The 17,421-nt window shown below is 44.9% G+C and overlaps 1 protein-coding gene across 2 annotated transcripts; it reads right to left on the minus strand.

The window, feature by feature from the left end:
• Nucleotides 1-804: 804 nt before the first annotated feature.
• Nucleotides 805-8,091, minus strand: LOC306919291 (uncharacterized protein). 2 transcript variants are annotated; one of them, XM_079532098.1, is made up of 3 exons: nucleotides 7,957-8,091; nucleotides 6,516-6,930; nucleotides 805-1,187 (listed from the first exon to the last, which is right to left on the minus strand). In XM_079532098.1, the coding sequence occupies exons 1-3, from the start codon at nucleotides 7,975-7,977 to the stop codon at nucleotides 1,087-1,089; spliced, it is 537 nt and encodes a 178-aa protein (XP_079388224.1). In that variant the 5' UTR covers nucleotides 7,978-8,091; the 3' UTR covers nucleotides 805-1,086. The 2 variants fall into 2 exon arrangements, 1 of the variants encoding a protein (XP_079388224.1); XR_013789500.1 differs by lacking the exon at nucleotides 805-1,187 and adding an exon at nucleotides 2,219-2,353.
• Between the last annotated feature and the right edge of the window lie 9,330 nt (nucleotides 8,092-17,421).

Consider the following 17,421-nt stretch of genomic DNA (forward strand, 5'->3'; position numbering starts at 1 on the left):
TATTTTAAGAGCACAATCGAACATAGAATGACTTTTAGCTCTTCTGGATCTCTTCTCCACTAGTCTGTCCCTAACATTTGTTATGTTGACAAAGTTGTCAATATATTATATCGCAGTCTATGTCACCATAGCTTAGTTTTTATTTAGTTGTCATTTAGTTTTCGTCAGTGAAAAAAAGTAGTCGACCTTAGTTATCACACGAATACATGAACACACGATTCAACACCCATACACGTACACAGTACCTGTTGAGCTGCTTTGACACACCGCTGGCTCTGGGTCCAAGAGCGCCTGTCTGCGTGGCTCTGGGTCCACGAGCGCCTGTCTGCATGGCTCTGGGTCCACGAGCGCCTGTCTGCATGGCTCTGGGTCCACGAGCGCCTGTCTGCGTGGCTCTGGGTCCACTAGTGCCTGTCTGCGTGGCTCTGGGTCCACGAGCGCCTGTCTGCATGGCTCTGGGTTCACTAGCGCCTGTCTGCGTGGCTCTGGGTCCACGAGCGCCTGTCTGCGTGGATGTGGGTCCACGGGCGCCTGTCTGCGTGGCTCTGGGTCCACGAGCGCCTGTCTGCGTGGATCTGGGTCCACGGGTGCCTGTCTGCGTGGCTCTGGGTCCACGAGCGCCTGTCTGCGTGGTTCTGGGTCCACGAGCGCCTGTCTGCGTGGCTCTGGGTCCACTAGCGACAGTCTGCGTGGCTCTGGGTCCACGAGCGCCTGTCTGCGTGGCTCTGGGTCCACGAGCGCCTGTCTGCGTGGCTCTGGGTTCACGAGCGTCTGTCTGCGTGGCTCTGGGTCCACGAGCGCCTGTCTGCGTGGCTCTGGGTCCACGGGCGCCTGTCTGCGTGGTGGACACACCACTGGCATCTGTGTTCCCTCTGCTTTGATGCTTCTCTGGACCCTGGGTTCTTCTGGGGTCTGGGTCCTGGTACCACCACCACCACCGGGCTGTATGGTTCCTCTGGAACTCGGTACTCCTGGCTCCTGGCTCCTGTGCCTGGGTTCTCCTGGCTCCTGGGTCCTGTGACTGGGTTCTCCTGGCTCCTGGGGTCTGTGCCTGGGTTCTCCTGGCTCCTGGGGTCTGTGCCTGGGTTATCCTGGCTCCTGGGGTCCACCACAGGGCTCTAGAGATGCTGCCTGGTACCAGGGTGGTGCTGAGGAGAGCTGAGGAGCCAGCTGCCATGTACTTAGGGCTAAGAATAATCGTATCGCAGAGATGTTAATTTATCGTGACATTGTCCTCAGTCAGACATTAGGAATTATGTACTAGCTTTAGTTGAGCTGCTAATTCAGTCCCGCTTAAACCCATTTTGACCCGGGAACGATTCTACAAATGTCTTCTAAATCCTGACAGTTTTCTGAAAAACCCTATATTTCTATATCAGTGGTTCTCAAACATTTTCATGTCAAGGACCCCCAAGATTATATGTAATTGGCTGCCGACCACCATCTGAAAATATGTTGTTCCCCCCCCCCAGAAGCAAATATTTGAGTTAAAAATGTTCACTGTGAAAGAATAAATATTCAAAGATTTGCGCCACATTTTCAGGATTTTTCAAAAATAGCAGACCTACAAGCTTGTAGCGCGGCACTCGGTGCCGCGTTACGAGCTTGTAGATCTGCTATTTTTCAATAGCTAAAGTATAACATAATGCTTAAAACACCAAAAGGGGTTCCCCCCCAAAATGGGTTAAACCCCTCAATACTTGATAAAACATACGTGTATAAAGAGTGCATTTGGTACCGCTCTTATTTCACTCGATTCGCCACAAATAGCAGATCTACAAGCTCACTACGCGCTGTGTTGCAATGCGTTGTGAGCTTGTAGATCGGCTATTTTTTTGCAGAACGTTGCCCCAATATCGCTAACCGCAATATTTTTTGCCACAATAATCGTGACATGTCACTTTCATATGTTCCCTCTTGCATCGCTACATGAAGGTGACGATTAATTGGACACACTAATAATTGGAAATTAACGTTTTACGATTAGACAATTATGTGATAATTGTGACAGGCCTACCAGAGAGGTGAGGAGAACACGGATGCATCATCTGGTGATGGGGAGACCATGGCTGGGTCAAAAGGTCATGGGGAGCCCATATCTGGGTCCAAAGGTCATGGGGAGACCATGGCTGGGTCACAGGGTGATGGGGAGACCATGGCTGGGTCACGGGATGATGGGGAGACCATGGCTGGGTCACGGGATGATGGGGAGACCATGGCTGGTTTCTGGGGTCCTCGGAACTCCCTAGCTGAACATCACAGCTCGGTGGACCTTCTGTCTGGGCGTCAGGGGCTAAGGTGATCGTTGGGGAGGATTCTGAGCCTTGATTTGGGCTTTGGTTCATTCCATTAGCTGTAGTATGGATAGAGGGCAGGGCAGGGCAGGGTAGGAAGTGATAGTTGGTGGATGAGTGCAAAATGAACAGTGATGGTCAGAAACTGATGGAAGTGGATGGATATGAATATTAAGGCATATGCATGTTAATTAATAAGGTCTTCTTCATTTGCTTTTTCATACATTGACATATGTGTTAAAGACCTAGTGCTACAAGCCTTTTCTTTCATAATATTACTGTGCAATGATGTTTGAAATCAGCTGAAGTGCATAAAAGGGCTGTCTGTCTCACAGTTGAAAATTCTAACACACTTAGAATATATAATGCATATATGATGCAACGCAAAAATACATATGTAATAGTCCACCGGCAAATGACATTTCAGTATTTCTTGTGATACTAAATGTTATTTCTGTTTAAAAGCATGTGTGTGTGTAAAATTCGAATCAAATAATATTTCATAAGGATGCCGTCCATCTAACCAGTTTGTGCAACATATCCTGTTAAGATGTTCATACTTTCCTTCAGAAGAATCTCTCTAGGTTTTCTCTAGGTTTTTATTCATAACAAGGTGGACAGTGTGAACATTCCCTTACTCTGTGTTTTCAACTCACGAATGAAGACTTTTGTCATAAGTTATGCCTACATGTGTTCGTATTAAAAGATTATATCAATGTCAATGTTTTGAAATGTGTTGCATATTATCGTCTCTGTCTGGTGGAAACCTCATATGTCCAAAATGGTTACGTGTCAGGATTCAAATTCTAAAGTAGCAGATCGACAAGCTCAAAGCCCGTCACTTCGCACCACACAGCTCGTAGATCTGCCATTTCTCATTAGGTTTGTGTGACACTGTAGTACGATCACGTAGCCTTAGGGCGTCGATTTACAGAAGGAATATGGAGATAAGAGGCTTCTGCCCGACAACAACCAAAGGACCAATGTCTACAATAGATATGCCACAGGTTAGGAAGCGCTCGTCGAAGTCACTGAGCGGCCCTGCGTACCACCTGTTTCGAATTTGCACATAATGCAGGAGGCAGCAGCACGACCCATTAATAAAAAACTAGTGCTTCCAAACTCCAACACTTGGACAAAATATCACGGCACGGAATTTCTTGACAGAAAGTAGCTCATAACATGTCTACGGTGGATTTTTATGAAACAAACGCTTAGGATAATTCAAGCTTGCCCTACAGCGGCAATGTTGGTGAGTTTAATGGAGTTGGAACAACTGATGTTCGGGAGGTTTGACCAAGCAAAAGACAACCAACCACCACCCTCCTGCCAACGTCTACTCCACCCTGTGCCACCCGTGCCAACCACTCACCCACCTCCAACCTGGCCAACCACTCCTACCTCACCAATCACCCCCGGCGGCGTGCATAGTTTCCAGTAAACCCTGCTACACAAGAGGATTAATAGCCTTAAATTAATACTCGTAGCTTCCAGTTCATCAGCATCAGCCTCAGAATGGCCTCTCTGCCCAACATCTACCACTCAGACGACGAGGCTCCATCCACCGGCCCCGTCGCCGTCGAACCCGGTACTCACCGCACCGACGCTGTCGCCCTGCTGAACATCCATGCCTCGGACGACGAGGCTCTATTCATCGGCGCCGCCACCGAACCCGCCGCCGAACCCGTGGCCGCCGGTACCATTACTCACCGAGCCATCGCCGCCACCGATCTTGACGTCGTGCCCGACACTCCGGAGCAGCGGCGCGGTAGACCCAGGCCAGTCGTTACTGTACCTCCCGGTTCCGCCGCGTCCAACATGAACCGGACACCCCGGGAGTTCCGCGAGGGTCCACGTTCCTCCCCTCGCCACGATCACCAGCAGAACCCGGTACTAGCCCAGCAGCTCAAATCATCCCGCACTTCTTCGTCCCGTCTCCCCGGTCACCAAGCTCCAGCAGCAGCTTCCCCAACCAGCCATCCCGTTGCCTCTCCGCGCGGCTCCACCAGTACCAACCCTCGCTTCAGACTGGACCGTGGTCGGCCTACAAAGAGCCCTCATCGCCAAAGGCATTCCGTTCACCCGTTCAGCAAACAAACAAGCTTTATTTACAATTCTCATGTCCACCCGCGGCTCCGTCCCGCTCCGGTGACGTGACGCAGCATCCCGCTGCCACAGTGACGTTCCAGAGACGTTCATTCTCCCCAGACGTCCACAATCTCCACTCCCACCGCTCAACCAATGGAGCTCCAGCCACTTCCCATCCTGCAAACGGCCAGTATCCTCCCTCCACCACACACTACACCACTAATCCAAATTCCACCTGGTTTTCTCCCTTCTGCCCTACCTGTCCCTCCCTCCCACCTCCAGCAGGCAGCAGCACCCCCCCTCCCCCCCACCTCCTCCCTCTTTCAGTACAACCAAACTCTTCCCTTTCAGGCTCCATCTTTTCTAGGAGGTCCCGCAGCCGCCCTAGGATGTCCCCCAGCAGCGCCCAGCGCCCCACTATTTAACCTGTCTTCTCTCCCTCCCTACCCAGTGTTCCCCAACCCCCCACCCCCTCCTTCCTTCTCCCTCACTACAGCCACGCCGGCACCCATTCCACCATCAGCCATCGACCTCAACGCCCCCATGGTCTCCCCATCCCTCCGAAAAGAAGGCAACCCCCTCCTCAACACCAACCCCTCACAGCTAAATCAGCCACATCTGCATCTCCCGCACTGACTACTCGGACCCCCACACCATGCCACGCTCGAAGCCGTATTTCTCCCGGCCTTTTTTTGGAGGCTTTCCTTCATCCGTCCACAACCCAGCCCCTACGAGCCCCGTAACCACCCACTCTCCCCGTAACCACCATCGGGTCCCCCCTTCGTAACAACAGTGGTTCAGTCGCCAACCGCACCCGGCACCATTCTCACCTCGCCCGACGGTCTTCCCAGGCCCATCACAGCTACATCCGCACCAACGCCCCCGACCTCCACAACGCCCACCGCTCCAGGGTCTGGTAAATTCTGGTAAGATACTTTTGGGGTTTCTACACATTTCGCACAGGCGCACGCCTCGACCCCCAAGCCAAAGTATCTGGGTCCACAACCCCTCGAACCCATCAGTCCCACTACCGCCCACGTCCCGTGCTCTTGACCATCTAAGCCGCACGGCGCACGCTTGCGTGTGGCGATGACCTTAGATGTTCATGCCGGCACTTCTAATGGCATCCTCCCACGGCCAGACCATCTAAGCTGCATGCTACACGCCCATGTGTAGTGATGCCCTTGGATGTTCTCGTCAGCGCCCCACACGTCGTTCGTGCCCCTGACTATCTAAGCCGCACGCTGCACGATCGCATGTAGCGATGACCTTAGATGTTCATGCCGGCACTTCTAATGGCATCCACCGCCCCTGGCCATCCAAGCCGCACGCTACACGCTTGCGTGTGGCGATGACCTTAGATGACCATGCTGGCTCCCCTAACGTCCTTCCATGCCGTGGCCGTTTATGCCGCACGTTCCATGCTTCGCATGTGACGTGCCCATAAACGACGTCTATTCAATAAACCACCCTAAAGGTTCTTATGTCTGATGCTTGGTCTTTCCTAGTGAAACGTTGTTTAATACAAGCAGATCGCAAATGCAATTTGGATGAATGGGCTGTCACTGGAGGGTATTTGCAACTCTAGATGGTGGTGCTCAATATTTCATGTCAAGGACCCCACAAATTATATGCAATTGGCCACCGTCCCCCATCTGAAAATATGTTGTTCCAGGGACCCCTCCAAGTCTTGTCTCTCGTGGTCAGCGCGCTCCTACCTCTTTGTGTGCAAATTGCGGCTCTACGCCACAGCGTTCAGTACTTTTACTTCTACTCCACTACATCTCAGAGACAACATTTGTACTTTTACTTCACTACAATTATTTGAAAACTTGAGTTACTAGTTACTTTGTAGATTTTAATTTTGATAGAGAACATACATTAACCACTTCAACCCTATACATTTTGGCCATTTGAAAATACTACTATTTTTAATAGATTTTGTACACATTTTGAACTTGTGAAATGGGACATTCTGCAATATGAGTACTTTTACTTTTAGTACTTTAAGTACATTTTGATGCAGATACTTTTGTACTTTTACTCAAGTACATTTTCAATTCCGTACTTTACCTGTAACGAAGTAGTTCTAAATTGCAGTATTGGTACTTTTACTGAAGTAAAACAAAGTACTTTTTCCAACACTGGTTCTTGGGTTGGTTGGAGTTCCACTGGAGGTAGTCAGGGGACTCGGGGCATCAGAGGTCGTCGCTCTTTCAGCATCGCTGTGAGACATCGCCGTGGCTTCTGCGACAGCGTTGCCTCCGTGAACAGTCGGGGCCTCGTCTTCACTCAGGCAGCTCTTGGAGAGCTCGGTCAATTCGGCCACGGTCTTGGATACGAGAATCATTCTGAGGTCTTCGTTCATTTTAAGAGACACGTCCGTCGTTTGGCTTGAAGTTGTGACAGCGCACGCTTTCACAGGGAGGAGGTTGGCTCTAGCTTTCACAGGGAAGAGGTTGGCACTAACTTTCACACTGTTCACAGGGAGGTTGGCACTAGCTTTGTTCTGGGACTGGCTCGTGCAGGATGACTTCCTCACCTTCACCTTTAAAACAGCACACAACATTAAAAGTCAGTCACTGCTTATTTTATTAACACCTTTCAAATGGCCTCGCACAGGTTGGAACGTGATGACTCCAGAGGACATGAATTGATGGTTATGTCCACAATTGCCATTTCAAAACAGTTTTAAGGACATGTCACACCAATGCAACTCCTCGCAACAAAACAGTTTAAGGACATGTCACGCCAATGCAACTCCTTGCAACAAAACCGTTTTAAGGACATGTCACGCCAATGCAACTCCTTGCAACAAAACCGTTTTAAGGACATGTCACGCCATTGCAACTCCTTGCAACTGCCATTGGGGATAATGGTTGCATGACAGTATTCATGCAACTATACTCACAACCTAGCCGCAATTTGCAACTCTAGATTTTTTTATAATGTGATGAATCTAGAGTTCCAATACCCTCCATTGACCCTCCATCTGCTTGTCTTAAACGACGTTAAACTCACCAACATTGCAGCTGTAGTCCAAGCTTGAATTACCTTAGAGCTGTTGTTTGGAAATAATAAAAAAGTTCCCCCATTTTGTGTTTCCTAGAACTGTAATTATGGAAAAAATCATTAACATGGTGAAACACATCTTGATGACATCATCAAGATGTGTTTCACCATGTTAAGGATTTTTTTCAGACCTCCAGTTCTAGGAAACACAGAATGGGGGAACTTTTTTATTATTTCCACACAACAGCTCTAAGGTACATTAATGACATAGTAAAATGTTGAAAATGAGTGGAATGCCCCTTTAAAAACGTTTGCTCTGAAAGAATATATATTCAAAGATTTGCGCCGCATTCTCACGATCAAAAATAGCAGACCTACAAGCTCGTAGTGCCGCGCTATGAGCATGTAGATCTGCTATTTTTCAATAGCTAAAGTATAACATAATGCTTAAAACACCAAAAGGGGTTCCCGTATAAAATAAAGGAAACCCCAATATACAAATATCCTACCTAATAAAAAACAGAAGCCAGAACAAATTAATAAACAAAAAGAGTTCACGCACCCCTAGACTCCAAAGGCGCATTACTTTATCCAGAACTGTAGCAGTCCTTTAGCATAGTTTTAACACAAGACATTACATTATCCAGAACTGCAGCAGTCCTTTAGATAGTTTTAACACAAGACAGACGGAACGCTGTTGTTTGGATGCAAACATCTGAGCCACTGCAGGCAGGAAGCCTTTATAGTTCAGTCCATGACGACAGGAGCCAATCACATGCAAGACCATGCAGACAGGAGCCAATCACCTGCCAGTCCATGCAGACGGGAGCCAATCGCCTGCCACGTTCAACCTACTAGTCACCAGCTGGTAGTCAATCAGCCACTCACCACCACCACCACTCAATCAATCACATCAGTGATGACATCACAGACCAATGAGGGCAGAGGACAGGCATGGGGATAAACCGCACAGCACCATAAACAATGCACTCACAATGTGACACATCATCATCATCATTCCATAAACAATGAACTCACAATGTGATACATCATCATCATCATCATTTTTCGACCGCGATCGAGATCATGGATTTCACATTGCCACGGAAGACTTTCCGGTCCTTCATTGCCACCCCCAGTTCCTGCTTACTGACTAGGAAGCTCTGAGAAGGAAGGGAAGTGGTCACGTGACTGGGCTGCGCCATGACACTTTCATGGACACTTTCATGGGAGCCAAACTACCCGGAAGTTTGGCAGAATGCACTGGAGTCAATGAGAGCTCAGTGACCAGCTCATGAACAAACATTATTTATGAACAATTGAGACCTTTTGTAAAGTAATCACTTCTGGAAAATAACAGAAGACATGTAACACATTATTGTCTGCTGTGTTGTTATTCGATGTGTACACTGTAATTTTTATAGAGGTATGGTATCTAAAGAGCACAAAGTACCTTTCTGAACGCACCAAGTATCGCGAGACTTCCCACCATTTCCTGTCTGGCAGCCAAATATCGCGATACTTCGGAGCCAGAAACGATACTGCTGCTGTTTAGATCATCAGATAAAATGATATAGGCCTACTGTGCAAAAAGTAAGTGATTAGAAAACAACCTGTGATATGTCTTCTGTTATTTTCCAGAAGTGATTACTTTACAAAAGGTCTCAATTGTTCATAAATAATGTTTGTTATGAGCTGGTCCAGCCGGCTCCATTCACTGCCATGTATTCATTGCACTTCCGGTGTGAGTTTGGCTCCCATGAAAGTGTCCATGAAAGTGTCATGGCACAGCCCAGTCACGTGACCACTTCCCTTCCTTCTCAGAGCTTCCTTACTTACTGATGCATGTGTCCCTAGCGATGACATCATGTGTCCCTAGCGATGGCATCATGTGTCCCTAGCGATGACATCAGGGGACGACAGTTTTCTACCTCTGGTCTGCTTTGAGGCAGGACTCCAGAGAAGAAGGGAAGATATAACCTCATTGTCAGCTCTGTAGCAGTGGCCGGCAAACTGTGTTCTTCTGGATCGGACTAGTGAAGAAACACGGGGAAGGTTGCCGTATGTTAGATTATACCACAGGTCGTTTCGAGGAAGCAATCTGATTGGTTGAAACAGCCTTCTAGCCGTGGGTTAAACCAGCACCATTCACCACCTAATCAAAACAAAGAATTCAGCTGCTCTGTTCTCCCAGAGCGCTAGCAAACTCGGTGGCTAGGCTAGCTAGTTTCTTGGGACATTTGTGGTCGTAGTGACTACATCTGTCATTAAAAAAATATATTCTTTCAGCGATTTTCTTAGTTTTAAGGGTAACTGTTGTATAATTGCAATATTACACTCGAGGGTGTGGGTTAACGTGATTATTGCCACTTCAGTGATGCTTGCGGAACTCGACTTCGTCTCGTTCCTCACCGCATCCCTGTCGTGGCAATAATCACGTTAACCCACACCCTCTCGTGTAATATTGCTTAATTAGTCGATGGGTGGCTCTTCCAAGAGAGATTTTGCGCTCTCATTAGAAGGCGGGTGTAAGTGCCATCCAACCGTTTCTCTAGTTGTGCGACACATTATGTGACACATTGTAGGCTTGTAGATCGGCCATTTTCTGCATGCAAAGCCTTTCCTTAAAGATGGAGTGCCACGATTTTTTTCCACCCAAAACATGATCATCAGGTATCATTATAATATAAGGAGGAAGAACTTTTTCCAAAAAGTGTATAAAATCATGCTTTTATGTGAATACGCCCACCAGTTCATTAAAGTATGCCTGCTTTGCCTGGTGGGTGGTGATGGGTGGTGATCCACCTGAACTGAAGCCACACCCACAGCTGTAGTTGTATGATAAAGGGGGAGGGGTTAGGGTTTGGTCTGATAGTGTGATGTCACTATATTACTGTTTATTTCATTGGCCCGTTTTACTGTCAAGGGTTCAGCCTCCAGGAAGGAACCCTAAATACAAAGTTAATACACCATTGCACATAAAAACGACTCCAGGGTGTCTAATGAAGTACTGTCACCTCATAGACACATGAAAAAGTGGAAAAATACAAAAATTGTGGCACTCCATCTTTAACGAAAATGGTAAATGGTGCGTTTATGCTCCTCCTCTTGTCCACATGTGGAAGTGTCCTTGGGCAAGACACCGTTGCCTCAAGTGAGTCGGTCGGTGTGAGCTCACCACCGTCGGTGTGTGAATGTGGGAAGTGAGGACGCTGGCGTCGACTGTTCGCCGCTTCACCTCCCAATGTATGAATGAATGAACCATTGTAAAGATTCATTCCCTGATGAAGGCTTAACCGCCGAAACGTTGGATTATTTTTTGTCTTACCTGCTGTCCTAATAAATATTGGCACTCTGGCTATTGGCGTGTGCGGCCTTATGGCCGATTCATACTCCTATTTTACCGCTGTAGTGCCGAAATGATTTCGGCTCGTCAGACATTTTCAGTAGCACCGAAGAGCCGACTTTAGGACGGTACCCCCCCCCCCCCCCCCCCCCCCCCCCCGAACCTCAAATTACATCACATTGTAGGCTCTACAGAGCCGAACCGACTTTTATTCGGCTCTAAAATACGAGTATGAATCGCGCCTTAGGGGAGCCGGGCATCAAACAGGGAACCTTTTGATTCCCTATTGGCTGCTCTACCTCCTGAGCCACTGCCTCCCCACATCATTGTATAATCAAATGTATCATGAATTCAACCATCAAATTAGCTTAATTGACACTCAGCCTGAATTTTCATTTTGTTTCACTTAATTCTGAATCGCCAGAACATATATGTGGGAGCTATTTAGTATTTCAGTATATTTTCTATATAATTATCTAATGCATTTATTATTTAGTTTGCTTTGCTTAATTAGTTTGTTTACAGCCATTAATTCTGTTATAGCTAATGCTTTTATTTTGAAGGTGATGGGCAATTCTGGGGGGCACAGCTGAGTCTACTTAATTAAGTGAGCACACACAGGTAGTCAGTGAGCACCGGGAAGGTTCATGATTTTTTACCAGCAGGTCGGGGAGAGACTAGCATTTTGACATCATTTGCTGTATGTCTGTCTGGAGAAACTACAATAAAACACCATCAAATGTTGCTGCCTGACTGGACAATGGCCTCATTCCCTATACCACTGCGTAAGATTCGCTGCCCGGTGCCTTTAGTGGCACATAGAGGCACCATAAAAACATTATTAATACAATGAAAATATACATTTTAAGAGATGTCAGAGAACTTTCAATTATAAAAATGCTTGAGAATTGATGATTATGACTCATCTATGAATTAAACTACTGGGGTCCTGCAACCAATACGGTGATCCACCGTGCATAAAGATGTTGTTTAGTCGGCCCTCCTCTAAATACTGTACGTGACTCCTCTACACTTGTATCAGTCCTGGGTGAAAAGGGTTAACTGGAATGGTAACGGGACAAAATCCAAACTACCGCACAATCTGAAAGAGTACATTTTGAACTCTTGTAAGGAAAGGTACTATCCCAACGACGAAATAGCTGCAGTAGACAGACAAGCCATTGTTACTGAGATTAATGACAATCTGCGTAAAAGAAGAGATTGGAATAACAGTGAATAGCCTATGTTCTTTGACAAGCATGCATTGTTTCCTTTTTTTGTGTGATTTTTATTTCAATCAATGTGCTGTAGCCTACTGAACTGAGGATATGATTATTGTCTTTGACACGCATGAAACGTTAACTTTTTGTTTCTTTTTTGCTGTACTGTTTATAGTACATTCATGGTTTCATGGTCTATTAATATTATTATGAGCTCTTATAATTACTGTTTTATTTTATCCTCCTGCGTTCCATACCTGCACACACCACGCTCATGCAGTTAAGAAAGATTCACAGTTTCAAATGTTTTCCTGTTTCTCAGAAATTAACCCCGTCAAAAATGAACCTTGAACAATAATTCGATTGCAGCTGTAATAATTTTAGCGCAGCGCCTGCTTCTTGGTGGTAGCCTAATTATTTATTTAACCTTTATTTAACCAGTAAAAACACATTGAGAAATGTAACCAGTAAAAACACAGTCAATGATAAATTAATTTAGCACGCAATGGCGTTAGAGGCATATTTGCTTTTCTTTATTGTAATAAGTTTGGCGCAGCGCGTGGCACTGTGCTTCTTCTACTTTGCAAACTTTAAAATACAAAAAGGGTTTAATTGCAAACATTTCATCAATAATCATCAAGACAATTCAGATTAAACGATAATAGATGCCACACAAGCATGCAAAAGCGACACATACACACACAGTCTGATTGAACATTTTATTAACATTTATTCACATTTGCACATTCTCTCTTATATGGGTTTGGTAAACCACTACATCTCAGAGGCAAATATTGTATTTGTACGCCACTACATTTATTTGCAAACTTTAGTTACTAGTTACTTTGGAGATTTTGATTAATATAAAAAAATATGCATTAACCACTTCCTCAGTATAGTAGACTATTTGAAAATAGCCGATCTACAAGCTCACAATACGTCGTGATGTGCTAGATTATGAGCTTGTAGATTTGCTATTTTCAAAAGATTTGTATACATTTGAAAACTTGAAATGGGACATTCTGCACAATGAGTACTTTCTACTTTTGGTACTTTAAGTACACTTTGATACCAATACTTTTGTACTTTTACTCAAGTAAATGTTGAATACCGGACTGTTACTTGTAACAGTATGTATTTCAATGTATTTCTATATTGCAGTATTGATACTTTTACTCAAGTACAAAATGTGATACTTTTTCCACCACTCCACTGCATATTGCAAGCTATACTCAAGTGCAGCTCTGCTCATCATGGCTTGAAGCCACCTGGTGGTTGAATGGCCACTCCACATATTAAAATAAACCTGTGGGTGTGGCTGAGAATCTGGGGGTGGGTCTGTGGGTGTGTCTAACAGAGGTACCTCTGGGTCCTGATAAATGTCAGTTTGAGACTGAGGAAGAAAGATATGGGACCCCACTGTAGTTAAAGGGACACTTCACCCTTTTTGCCAAAAATATATATATCAATGACGTTTATAAGATTTTGAACACTTTCCTGGCGTTATTTTTTGTGTAATCTCTGGGTTTAGATATTTTAGATTAACGGGTGGCTCTGACGTCAGAGACACTCTTCCGTATTGCTACGTATTGGCTGTCAACAGCATCCATTTGTTTTTTCAATGTTGTGGACCGGAGCGTGGTGAAATAGTTGCTAAGATACGATCGTACCGTATTTGGCAACTAAAAGACCTGTCCCGTAATGAACCGATACGGGACGCACTTAATCCCGTATTTTTGTCTCGTGGAAAAATGACAGCGCGTTATGGTGATTCTCAGTCACTCGCTCCCATGCAGTAATAAGAAGGGGCAGCCGACTGAGCTATAGGAACAGGAAAGCAAGACACTGGAACCTGGTGTCTGGAAGGGCGCTAGGCTCAGCTCATTGGTCAGTACTCTTCATAGGCATGCAGCAGAGCCAATCACTATGCAGTATCGTATCTTAGCAACTATTTCACCACGCTCCGGTCCACAACATTTAAAAAACAAATGGATGCTGTTGACAGCCAAAAATCTTATCTACCTCAGAGTCAGAAAGTTCTAGTAGTGAGATAGAACTAAAAAAGAAGAAAAACTAAGTGCAGAGCTGAGTGGGAAAAAGATTCGGTGGATTTTTATGAAACAAAAGCTTTGCAGTTTGAAAGTGGATATTCAAGCTTTCCCTACAGCTGCAATGTTGGTGAGTTTAATGTTGTTTAATACAAGCAGATGCAAATTGGATGAATGGGGAGTTAATGGATGGTTTATGGCAAGTCACTTCATATCATTATAATAAATCTAGAGTTGGGGGGGGGGGGGGGATTCGTGGCAACATAGCGCGTCTCTCTGGTGCTGCTCTGCTGACGACAGCGACATGACACAAACACAATAACAAATGCGCATGTGGGGGTGCGGTCAACGAAGGTTGTAGGTGGAACAAATCGCAGTGTCCGTGACGGCTGTGTTTTGGGGCTGGTCTAGCTGCAGTGTGAGGAGACAATGTAGTCCGGTAGCAATACGGAAGAGTGTCTCTGACGTCAGAGCCACCCGTTAATCTAAAATATCTAAACCCAGAGATTACACAAAAAATAATGCCAGGAAAGTGTTCTAAATCTTATAAACGTCATTGATATATATTTTTTGGCAAAAAGGGTGAAGTGTCCCTTTAACTCGTGCACCATTTTAAATACATCTTGGTATTAATTTGGTTATTTTTCATCAAGACAGAAAGGTCATTACTGCAGACAGCTCCTCATAGAATATACACTGGTTCCCAAATGGAAGAAAAAAAACCCTTCAGAAAATGACCCTGATTGCATTTTTGAGGAAAGTTACATAATGTGTTGTTTCTATATGATTTTGATTTGCTGAATCCATTTCTGCCGTATGCCGAGTGATACGTCACACCGTTTAGTCAGAAATTGAGTAATTAGCATAATTAACTAGATAAAGTGCCCCTCGGGGCACAAGTCTCCACCAGGGCAGGTCAGGTTGTGGCCTACTGGTGGCGCTATAATAGGCCAATGTGAAAAGGGTGCCATTTCTTCTCACGCCTTGGATGGTAATTGGATGATTTCAGGCATTTTGTTACAAAAATGTGTTTTGCAAAAATCCACCTGTTGGTGGCGCTATAACAGGCCAATGTGAAAAGGGTGGGATATATTCCTCAGCCTAGTAGGAAAGTCTGAGAAAGATTTCACGAGAATTGCACGCTGCGTTCATGATTTGAGGCTTTTTGTTCAAAACGGGCCAATCCTGCAAACTTTGAAAGCCAACGTTAGCCAATTAGGATGGAATATAAAATATCGGACAGATCCGGCTTGAACACATGACTATAGCGATAGTGTGTAACGATTTGCGGGATGTTTGGACATAATCTGGAGGGGTAATATCAAAAAATGTGTTTTTCAAAAGTCGGCCTACTGGTGGAGGCTGTTCTGGAACATTTGGGGCAGAGGTTCATCGTTGGCATCCAGGGAGTGTGTGTGGAGACAATCACTATAAATACTGGAAATGGCTAAAATTCTGATAAATAAATTGTACATAATGTGTTGTTTCTAGAGCTGGGACTCGATTAAAATTTTTAATCTAATTAATTAGAAGCTTTGTGATTAATTAATCTCGATTAATCGCATTTTAATCGCATATCAATATTCAACCCGAGAACAGTGAGAAACCTTTTTTTTCAAATGTTTTTTGGTATCTCAGTGAATCAATGAATAGTGACTACAGGATACCACTCATTTTCAACATTTTACTGTCATTAATATACCTTAGAGCTGTTGTGGAAATAATAAAAAGTCCCCCCCATTCTGTGTTACCTAGAACTGGAGGTCTGAAAAAAATCAGTAACAAGTACATCTCAGTGACATCACAAAGCTGTACTTCATAGTGTTACTGTTTTTTGTCAGACCTCCAGTTCTAGGCAACACAAAATGGGGTGACTTTTTATTATTTCCAGTTTTCCACACAACTCCATAGAAAAATGTTGAAAATGAGGGGTATTCCCCTTTAAGCAATACAACTTACAACAGATAAACAAGTGCAGCAAGTGCCTATATAAAGTGTCTATGAATACTCAAATGTGCTTTACATGGTGGGGCATCAGAAAATAAATAAAAACAACTTTATTAGGGGGTAAACACTTAGACAAAGGAACAAAATAAAAAACGGTGGAATGAACTAGCTGGGTGGGGAGTGCATTTCACATGGGGTTGGGGCAGACCATTGTCTGACCACGGACTTTCACACTTGCTGCTTCAGTATGTTTCGCATTGAGGACAGCTTGACAGCTTTGTGCTGTGGTGAAATCTCCGCGAGCCTCTGCAAGGCGTGCAAGCCTCTACTCTGCGAGACATGCTAAGCTGAAGCAGCTAGCATGGAAGCTAGCTAGCTAGCATGGAAGCTAGCTAGCTAGCATGGAAGATAACATTGGTCATATGGCTTATGGATGCTTTATTCCTTTCCCTCTGACATTGCACACAACCATGCTGCTATCCACGCGTCCATCCGATAGCTTTTAAATCTAAATGTCCCATCCACGGAGCAAACGTTTGGGTGTTGTAAATTGTTGTCTGACGGAGCTGTAGTGTAGAGTGGACTGGACTCACTGCTGCTGCTCCTCCCCCTGCAAGCCGTGCAAGGAGTGCAGCAGCCTAATGAGCCTAGAAATGCGCCCAGTGAGAAACGTTCCGCCGTGAAAAAAAAGGTGCGATTAAATGCGTTAATTTTTTTAACGCGTTAATTTTTCTGTAGTTAATTAATCTCAATTAACGCGTTAAAGTCCCGGCCCTAGTTGTTTCTATATGATTTTGATGTGCTGAATCAATTTCTGCCGTATGCCGAGTGATACAAGTCACCGCGTTTCGTAGTAAGTAATTAGCATATTTAATCACTAAAAACTGGAAATAGATCATTCTGATAAATGAATCTTATAAAAGCCCTGTGCGCCTGCATGGTTTCCAGAGTAATTTGCTGCGTTCCATGATTTGTTTTGTCACTTCACTTCAAATCACAGATTACAGTGAACGGGCTGGGAACCAGGCTAGAGCCCTGGGGCTCCGGTGGAGATTCTTGCTGTCCATCGAGAAAGTGTTGCTCTAAACTGGAACCCTCAGCCCAGTGCTCTCTAATATTCCCAGCAGGCTGCTTGACAAATTGGTAATGATTCTGAAACCTGCTCTTTTATTCTTTAACACGTGAAGTACAATATAATGTTCAACCTTTTTTGGAGAACACAACGTAGGCTATGTGTGTTGATATTGTGGTAAGAAAAAATAGTGCTGTCATTCAATATTTGAATCATGAACAATCACATTATTTATCTACAGTAATTAATTGTGCGATTAGTTTGTATCTATCCACAATGTTTAATAGTAGTAGTAGTCCTATTAACATGGGAGTGGAAACTTATGCTGACTTTATGCATATGTTAATGTTTTATTGGAAATCAATTTAAAACCCTAAATAAGCCATAATGGTAT

Source organism: Electrona antarctica (genome assembly GCF_951216825.1).
Source record: "Electrona antarctica genome assembly, contig: scaffold_25, whole genome shotgun sequence".
In the NCBI taxonomy this organism is placed as follows: domain Eukaryota; kingdom Metazoa; phylum Chordata; class Actinopteri; order Myctophiformes; family Myctophidae; genus Electrona; species Electrona antarctica.